Source organism: Tachysurus vachellii, chromosome 15, assembly GCF_030014155.1.
Source record: "Tachysurus vachellii isolate PV-2020 chromosome 15, HZAU_Pvac_v1, whole genome shotgun sequence".
Taxonomy (NCBI): domain Eukaryota; kingdom Metazoa; phylum Chordata; class Actinopteri; order Siluriformes; family Bagridae; genus Tachysurus; species Tachysurus vachellii.
In genome coordinates, this window is record NC_083474.1 from 21,248,109 (window position 1) to 21,258,108 (window position 10,000).

At 40.9% G+C, this 10,000-nt stretch overlaps 1 protein-coding gene across 1 annotated transcript in view; it reads right to left on the minus strand.

The window, feature by feature from the left end:
• The window catches only part of myo7bb (myosin VIIBb), a 47,459-nt gene that overhangs the window by 19,281 nt on the left and 18,178 nt on the right, over positions 1-10,000 (minus strand). The window contains exons 14-25 of the mRNA XM_060887624.1: positions 9,024-9,205; positions 8,798-8,944; positions 8,010-8,168; positions 7,756-7,848; positions 6,716-6,810; positions 6,062-6,146; positions 5,745-5,963; positions 3,684-3,890; positions 2,471-2,725; positions 2,152-2,355; positions 1,468-1,607; positions 1,248-1,374 (exon numbers count right to left, since the gene is read on the minus strand). Coding sequence (XP_060743607.1) covers positions 1,248-1,374; positions 1,468-1,607; positions 2,152-2,355; positions 2,471-2,725; positions 3,684-3,890; positions 5,745-5,963; positions 6,062-6,146; positions 6,716-6,810; positions 7,756-7,848; positions 8,010-8,168; positions 8,798-8,944; positions 9,024-9,205 — 1,913 coding nt within the window. The remainder of the gene's footprint in view (positions 1-1,247; positions 1,375-1,467; positions 1,608-2,151; positions 2,356-2,470; positions 2,726-3,683; positions 3,891-5,744; positions 5,964-6,061; positions 6,147-6,715; positions 6,811-7,755; positions 7,849-8,009; positions 8,169-8,797; positions 8,945-9,023; positions 9,206-10,000) is intronic.

Consider the following 10,000-nt stretch of genomic DNA (forward strand, 5'->3'; position numbering starts at 1 on the left):
TGAATGGTGCTTGCACGTGGCAGGTTCCCCTCATCGTGCTGAGTGTTTTGATATGTCACATGTCCATGCTGTGCTAATTTTTGATTTTCACGAAATTTCCCATTCATTTCTATGGGATTTCTTTTGCCCACTTTTTCGTCCGCTGTGCGAACATCGTTTGTCGGATCGCTTATAAAAGTCATAGCACACCTCTCCTCAATGAGCCGGTCGATTTGTGAGCCATTCATGGGTCTAGGACAAAAGCTGCGGGACAAGTTACGCGCTGAAGTTTTGTCCGGCACAATAACAAGAATGTTGCTTTGCAAGAACCATTAACTAGAATGTACATTTCCTGAAGAAAATGTGAATGGTGCTTGCACGTGGCAAATGTCGGCACTCAGAAGAGAAGCCATGCCTGAGCTCTGCGCACGCTGTGTGTGTGAGAGAGATTAGAGGTATTTTAGGGATTTCCCATTCAAGTCTATGGGACTTTTTTGGCCACTTTTTCGTCTGCTGTGCAAACATCGTTGTTGGTCGGATCGCTTATAAAAGTTGGATCGCGCTGAAGATTTGTCCGGAAGAATCATAATCAGTATGCAAGATAACAAGAATGTTGCTTTGCGAGCACCATTAATAAGGCAAAGAAAACAAAGAACAAAAGTAGAATACGGTAAAAAAAAAAAAAATACAGTAGAATAGAATAGAATGTTCTCTGTAGAACAGATCACAGTAGATCTTGTCATTGCAGGACAAAAGTAGCAGGAATAAATAAAGATAAAATTAGATAATATAGAATAATAACGATAAAACAGAGTTTATTAAAAAACTTAGAGCACAACAGAGTAGAACATAAAGGCTTTATAGATCAGGTCAGTGCAAAATAATATAGCTTATTAACATGCAGCAGAATCGAGTAAAATACTGTAGAACAAAGCCGAACTTCTAGATAGAACTTGAACAGAACTGAATAGAGTTTTGGTTACTATAAAGACAAAATATTACAGATGACAGTAATGTTCATTTGAAACCATGTGGTAAAATCAAACGGAATTGAGCCGAATATAATAAAGGTTTATAGAATACACTATATAACAATAGAATAGAATAAAATTCGACTTTACTTGGCCACAGTAAAATAGAGCACAACACAGTCGAGTACAGTATCGTATAGAAGTCATGTGTTCATTAAAATCTACACACTCCACTGAGCAGATTGTATAGAAAGTTAAACAGAGCGTTGTGTGTAGAATTGCTCGGCGTGTTCTTACTTGAATCAGGAGCTCAGTTGGAGGGAAGATCCCCAGGCAGATGGAGAGAAGAATCCAGCCTTGCTTACAGCTCCTCTGGTTCTTATTCTTTGTCAGCTGCTTACAGATCTGACAGTAGATCTCATCTCTGAAACACACCAGAAACACTGCACACTTTTCACCTGATATTTTGTCTTACAAGAAATAAAAGACAGAAGATTATGAGATGAGATTAGTGTACCGAATGTGAGGTCTGCGTAAGGCATATCCTACAATGATGTGCAGTTTCTCCAAGGAGGTCATGGGACGATCCAAACTGGGTCCTTCTCCGATCAGAACATCGTCTTCTTCGTCCATTTCTTCCATGTTTAACTGGAAATTCTTGTGAAAAATTTGGTTCAAACATTCTGGGTTGGAATATTCATTCATTCATTTATTCATTCTTTCATTCGTTCATTCGTTCATTCATTCAATCATTCATTCACTCACTCATTTTCTACCGCTTCTGAACTATCTGAACTACCTCGGGTCACGGGGAGCCTGTGCCTATCTCAGGCGTCATCGGGCATCAAGGCAGGATACACCCTGGACGGAGTGCCAACCCATCACAGGGCACACACACACTCTCATTCACTCACGCAATCACACACTACGGACAATTTTTCCAGAGATGCCAATCAACCTACCATGCATGTCTTTGGACCGGGGGAGGAAACCGGAGTACCCGGAGGAAACCCCCGAGGCACGGGGAGAACATGCAAACTCCACACACACAAGGCGGAGGTGGGATTCGAACCCCCAACCCTGGAGGTGTGAGGCGAACGTGCTAACCACTAAGCCACCGTGCCCCTGAGTTGGAATACTTTATGATAAACATATAAATGTCATACAACACTATCATTACATAAAATTTATGATGTCTGACCTCTAGAATGGTGGAGTGTTTCCTCTTATTGTGGCCGAGTTTGTTTTTCACCTGTTCCAAACCAATGAGGTGACTGATACGCCGACCCTGGCGCTGGCCAAGGTGCTGCTGGATCAGGTTGGGGGTTAGAGACTGACGAGCCTTGCTCTGCTCAGGAATATCACCCATGAACCTCATGATGATCCAGTAAACGGTCAGACTGGCCTGCAGAGAGAACGATAGATCAGAGGAGGAAAAGGAAGAGAGGAAAGGAGGAGATCAGAGGAGGAAAAGGAGGAGAGTCATGACTGAACAATAAAAAGATTAACGAGTCGCTCACCAGCGTGTCTCGTTCGTCCTCGTGGTAAAGCAGCGGCTGCTTCAGCCTCTGCTGGATGTGTGTATGAGTAGCAGAATGCTGGAAATGTAGGGCACAGAAGTTTGTAAATGAGAACTCGTCATCATCTTCATCTTCATCTTCATCTTCTTCTTTTTCTTCCTCTACTTCAGCTGGGTTGTTATTAGTAGCTGGAGTAATCACAATCTGCAACACCTCTTCATCTTCATCCTGCTTCAAATCCACGGTTTGTTCTTGCTGTAAAACAGTAGAGAATATTCTATTAATTATGTCGCTTTGTAGAAGCCAACAGTCTGTTTTCCTATTTAAGCTTAGACACAAATTTATAAAATTTAATGCGGCCTAGAGCTTTCGAGCCACATGCACCAAATTCGGATATGTTGTAGACCCTGGTCTGAAGTTTGTTGCTATTACTTTTATAAGCGATCCGAGTACCGGCACTTCTGGTACCGGGACTCAAAATGGCTTTTTTCCCCATAGACTCCCATTATAAACTTTGGAGGTTTATAACTCGGCAAGCTTTCGAACTATCTACACCAAACTCGGCCAGCTCCTTTAGGGTGATACTCTGAACAAACTTTAAATTGGTGTACTGACTGGCCTTCAGGTTGTGCCGCAGCTCCGCCCCCAAAATATGCAAAATCAAAAAACGTTTTACAACATGGACATGTGACATATCAAAACACTCAGAACAATGAGGGGAACTTCCTCAGGAGTATTCGAATGACGTCACATGCTCGTCTCCACTTGCCTCCAAATGTTTTGGCACCCTATCTTTCTGTCCACTTGCCTCCAAAAGTAACACTGACCCTTATGTCCACTCACCTCCAAAAAGCACCTGCCTTTGCGAATACTTGCCTCGTCAAAGCCAACATCAAAGTTTGTCGCGACAAACTTTACAAATCTAGTTAAACTTCTTTTTTAATGATTAGTTGACTTTTTATTCGTTGACGTTTTTATCCTCAGGTCCGTTACATTCCTTTTATAATATGTGACAGAGACAGAGCAGGTAATACAGTCTTTCTAAAGCGATCAGTGAAAACTGAAATCCAGCTTAAACCATATAAAGGTCCCTGAGGCTGAGATGTGCACTATGAACCATTGAGCTCTAAAAGAAGCTTTGATGATTTTATTACTTGATTATTTTTGCAAGCGTTTCCTTGTTCCTGGTTCCATGACGTCTCCACGAAGTTACCTGTGTATTGTCTTGCCTCGGTTCCTCCGATCTTTCTGTGGGGCTCGGAAGGAATTGAAACTCCTTTTCCACCATTTCCTCATGACTCGTATCCTCCTCTTCGCTATCTTCAGTCTCACTTGTTTGGCGATTGGTTTCAATGTGTCTGCGCTGGAGCTCCAGAGCTTCCAGTTCCCGTTCCTCACGTTCCTGGGCTGACAAAAACGCCTGGAAAAACACCAAGAGGAGCCACGATACAGAAAAGACAGTAAAATCAGCCGACAACAAAATGGCAGTAAATACTAAAGTGCACACAGCAAGCTGATGAACATTTTTTGTAACTCAGTCATTTGATATAAATGACATGAAAGAAACTGATTCCAGAACATGTATTTACATTAAGACTAATAATCTTAGCCAATCAATAGGAACAAAAGTAATGGCACCCTGTAAAAGGAGAAAGAGTTAGCACGTGTCGATGTTTACTTAAGGTTTAGGAGGCAAGTTTTCACAATTTAGCGGATGATGGAACTGTTCATGTAAAGTACAAAACAGACAGCCCATTACTGGAATGCAATAGTATTGGCACCCCTTCATTGAATACCAAATATGTGTCTATTGGAGGGACCACCGCTGACAATACACAACATACTGTAATGCTCCTTATTCTCACTCATTTTCTACCACTTATCCGAACTACCTCGGGTCACGGGGAGCCTGTGCCTATCTCAGGCATCATCGGGCATCAAGGCAGGATACACCCTGGACGGATTGCCAACCCATCGCAGGGCACACACACACTCTCATTCACTCACGCACTCACACACTACGGACAATTTTCCAGAGATGCCAATCAACCTACCATGCATGTCTTTGGACCGGGGGAGGAAACCGGAGTACCCGGAGCAAACCCCCGAGGCACGGGGAGAACATGCAAACTCCACACACACAAGGCGGAGGTGGGAATCGAACCCCCAACCCTGGAGGTGTGAGGTGAACGTGCTAACCACTAAGTCGCCGTGCCCTGCTTCTTATTTATTGTGTTAACCTTGAGAGTGTGTGTTAACCTTGAGAGTTTCATCTTTATTTCCTTTATTTATGGGTGTCATCTGCATAGCTGTGGTAAGCAATTTGGTTCTTTTTCATTATTTGACCAATTGGGAGCATGTACAAATTAAAGAGAAACGGTGCAAGAATTGAGCCCTGTGGGACTCCACATGTCATGATGTCCACTCAGATTTATGGTTACCTATGTTCACATAGTAACCTCTCCCTTTTAGGTATGATTTAAACCATTTGAGGACCATCCCAGAAAGCCCTACCCAGTTTTCCAGTCTATGTAAGAGTATGGTGTGATCTACTGTATCGTGTCAAAGGCAGCACTAAGATCTAGTAGCACCAGCACTGATATTTTACCTGAATCAGAGTTTAAGCGAATATCATTTATTATCTTTATGAGCACGGTCTCTGTGCTGTGATGTTGGCGGAAACCAGATTGAAAATTGTCCAGATAGCCATTTGCGTTTAAGAATTTGTTCAGCTGATTGAAAACAACCTTTTCAATGATCTTGCCTATAAAAGGAAGATTTGAGATTGGTCTGTAGTTGCTAAGTATGGTTTTGTCTAGGTTACTCTTTTTTAGGAGATGCTTAACAACTGCCGTTTTTAGGGACTCTGGAAAAGTGCCTGTGAGCAGAGAGGTATTTACTATTTTTAAGAGGTCAGTTTCTAAACAGTTAAGTACCTTTTTGAGAAAGGATGTGGGGAGGGTGTCAAGGCTGCAAGTTGATGCTTTAAGATATTGTACTGTTTCTTCCAAGGTTTTTATATCAATTATGTCAAATTCTGAGAAAATGACAAATTTCTGAGGTTGTTGTAATGAGGTCTGACTGACCACATTACCATATGAGGTCGTATTGATTGCCATTCTGATATTACTGATTTTCTCAGAGAAAAAGGTTGCAAACTCATTGCATTTGTTGTCAGAGAGCATAAATGCGTAAAAGTGTAAATGCAATGAATGGTGTGTGTGTGTGTGTGTGTGTGTGTATGTGTATATGTGTGTGTGTTTGTAGGCCTCACATCCTCTTTAAGGCGTTTGAGTTGTTTCCTGGCGAGCAGGCCTCTGATTTGCGTCTGCAGCAGTATGGCAGCATCTTGTCTGCGTTTCAGGTTTTTCCTAGTCAGGTAGCTGCGTGTGTGGTTCTGCAGTACGACAGCAGCGGCTCGTTTGCGTCTGTACTGCAAGAAACCCTGCTTGGTGCGTAACACGGCCTGGAGACGCAACAAACCCTGACGCAGCTATCAGAAGAGAGAAGAACTCACAGCTACAGACAGATACACACAGATAACATCTACTACAGAGATGTTAAGGATGAATAAAATGTTGACGTTCTTACTTTCATGAACTCTTTTCGGACTCTGTAAGAGCGCCAGTTTTTCTGCACAGTCACAGCTGCACTTCTTTTCCTGATGAAATTCTTCCTACAGAGCAACACAAAATCACACTGATCTATTAATCACCCAGATAATGTAGATGAAAGCAAAACACGTGATCAGATCTGATCAGACTCGTCAGAGGACTGTCCAGGGGGCGTGGCCTCACATTCTGGATCATTCTCCTTTCTCCAAAGTTCCCTAGGTTTAAACTTTGATGTTTAAGGCTCGATATTTTGTCCCAATACTGTGTGATCTCAGTGACCACAGAATGAAATGTAAACCTTTATCCCTGACTTTAACCTGCACACTTTATACACCAAGTCTCTCTAAAACTGAGACGAATCATGAAGACGATGAGTGGACAAATGTTAAAATCAGAGTAAAGTTAGAGTTACTTTGCGGTTAGAGTTGGAATTGAGTTGAGGTTAGAATCAGAGTTGAAGTCAGAGTTTAATTTGGTTTAAAGCTAGAGGTGAATTAGAATGAAGTTAGAGTAAAAGTGGAGTTAAATTAGAGTTAAATTAGAATAAAATTAGAGTTAAATTAGAGTTAAATTAGAGTTTGAGTCCCATTGGTGGTGAATTGGAGTTGGAGTTGAATTAGAGAGGAGTTACCTGTCTCTGTGGCCGAGCATCACTCTCTGGATGATGAGTGCTTTCCTGTTGAGCTCTCGCTCTCTCTCCTGCTCCAGAAACGAGTCATGATGATCCTGAGGAGAGACAAATCCAAACAACTCAACACAACTTAACACAAGTCAAACCAACACAACACAAGTCAAACCAACACAACACAAGTCAACACAAGTAAACACAACACAAGTCAACACAACACAACACAAGTCAAACCAACACAACACAAGTCAACACAAGTAAACACAACACAAGTCAACACAACACAACACAACACAAGTCAAACCAACACAACACAAGTAAACACAACACAAGTCAAACCAACACAACACAAGTGAACACAACACGAGTCAAACAAACACAACACAAGTCAACACAACACAACACAAGTCAACACAACACAACACAGGTCAACACAACACAAGTCAACACAACACAACACAAGTCAACACAAAACAACACAACACAAGTCAACACAACACAAGTCAACACAACAAGTCAACACAACACAAGTCAACACAACACTACTGAACACAAGTTAACACAACACAAATCAACACAACAAAATATGACACAAGTCAACACCAGTTAAAACAACACAAGTCAACACAACAAAATACGACACAAGTCAACACAACACAACACAACTCAACACAAGTTAACACAACACAACAAAAGTCAACAACAGTCAACACAACACAAGTCAACAACAGTCAACACAAGACAAGTTAACACACAAAAGATGTATCAAGAGCAAATACCTAAATTTAAATATTAAACAAGTTATCAGATGCCTTGAGACAATAAACAGAACTAGCACCGAAAATTATAAATAAATAAATAAACAAACAAACATGCTGCAGCTTTTCAAACACAATACCACTTTACAGCAGACAAAGTATTTAATAAGTAAAAAAGAAGGTGCAGATTCTTACAATAATATTGAAAGGTTATGATTAATCAATAAACATGTCATAATAATAATGTAAATAAAACACACTGATAAATAAACACGCTGCACACACCTTGAGGAAGATCTTGGTCTTGCCGATTCTCCAGTCGTCTTCACATTTAATGACGGCTTTGCAGATGGCGTTACAGCAGTCAGACACAGACTCCTGTTCAACACACACACGCACACACACACACACACCCACACACACACACACACACACACACACACACACACACACCCACCAGATCAGGATTCTCATCACAACACAGGCAGTGTGAAATACCCCCTGCAGCTTCCTGCACCACACAGATTAGGATTTCGGACCTTGTTGGGGTCACAGTCGATGGTCTTCAGTAAAACTCGATAACGTCCCAGGAAATCTTTGAACTTGTGCTGAATTGGATATCCCAGTTTGCGGACTTTGATAGTCTCCAAGACGCCGGAATAACGCAGCTGCTGCGTGCACAGATCCCGATCGAACACCTGGACCAAACACACAGCAGATGTACACACTTACAGTGGTGTTTGTAAGAATGTTCACATATGTTAATCTGAGAATCGGAGTTAGACTTGAGTTTAGATTGGAGTTCAGGTTAAAGTTGAGTTATTTTTTTATAATGACATAATTCTTGTCTTTTATGATTAACTTTCCTTTTATTTAATTGTCTTATGTCGATTATTTTCTTGTTTTTTTCTTTGCGCTTGCTATGACCTCTGTGTATGAACTGTGCTACAATAATAATAATAATAACAACAACAATAATAATAATAATAATAATAATAATAATAATAATAATAATAATAATAATAACAATAATAATATTGAATCACTAATTTCATAAATTATTCATCAGAGTGTGCATTTATTTATTTAAAAAAAAATTGTAGCTTTTTTCTCTTTTATTATTTATTTTCTTTTTTTTTAGACATGCATTTAAATAAAATTTTAAAATATTTTATTTATTTGTCTGTTTGTTTTTAGATCTTGTCCGTTTTAATAAATAAATTCAGTTTCATTTGAGGTTGTTACACTGTTAAATGCAGGCAGGTCCATGGGGTGTGAATACTTATGCATGGCGGGGTAGAGGAATTAAGACCATCTCAGTATGTACCATGGAGAGCTTTGTGTCGTTGGGTTTGAAGCAGCGGATGAAGAACGGCTGGCACATAGACAGGGTCGTCATCAGCTTGTCCAGAGACTGTCTGAACTGACCGATCAGTGTGATCTGTCTCCGCTGCTCGTTCCCCTGCTGTAACGGCTGAGAGAGCGAGAAGACGTTCAGCTTGAGGAGCAACTGTAGCAGGTCAAAGTGACAGAGATGATCTAACAAAACATACCCGTGTGGGTTTCTTCTGTGTGATGATGATCCTGTGGTGGTTGTTGTTGTTGTTGTTGACAGGTTTGACTCGGCAGTTGTTCAGCTCCATCTCAAAGATCTGCCTGAGCAGCTTGCTGGAGGATTTCTGGATCAGCGTGATGATATCCGAACTCAACATGTCTCGGTTCTTCTCCAGAAACCCTGCATTTATGAGAGACAAACGGACGAGTGTTCGACTAAAGCTCATAACTCTGATTAACTTCCTGATCAACATGATTCAACATACAGATATACAGTGGTGTGAAAAAGTGTTGGCCCCCTTCCTGACTTTTTATTTTTTGCATGTTTGAACACTTTAAATATGAGTCAAACACAAGTGAACACAACTTGCAATTTTTATATAAAGGTTTTTATTATTAAGGGAAAACAAAATCCAAACCCACATGGCCCTGTGTGAAAAAGTGTTTGCCCCCCCTGTTAAAACATAACTTAACCGTGGTTTAAGGTATTACACCTGTGTTCAAGTGAAGTAGACCAAATGATCCTCAAAAGCTACACATAATGCAGAGATCCAATGAAATTCAGGAACAAATGAGAAAGAAAGTAATTGAGATTTATCAGTCTGGAAAAGGTTATAAAACCATTTCTAAAGCTTTGGGACTCCAGCGAACCACAGTGACAGCCATTATCAACAAATGGCGAAAACATGGAACAGGAGTCGCCAGCTGACCAAAATTACCCCAAAAGAGCAGCGACGACTCATCCAAGATGTCACAAAAGACCCCATAACAACATCCAAAGAACTGCAGATCTCACTTGTCTCAGTTAAGGTCAGTGTTCATGACTCCACCATAAGAAAGAGACTGGGCAAAAATGGCCTGCATGGCAGAGTTCCAAGATGAAAACCGCTGCTAAGCAAAAAGAACATAAAGGCTCGTCTTAGATTTGCCAGAAAACATCTTGATGATCCCCAAGACTTACTCTGTGGACTGACGA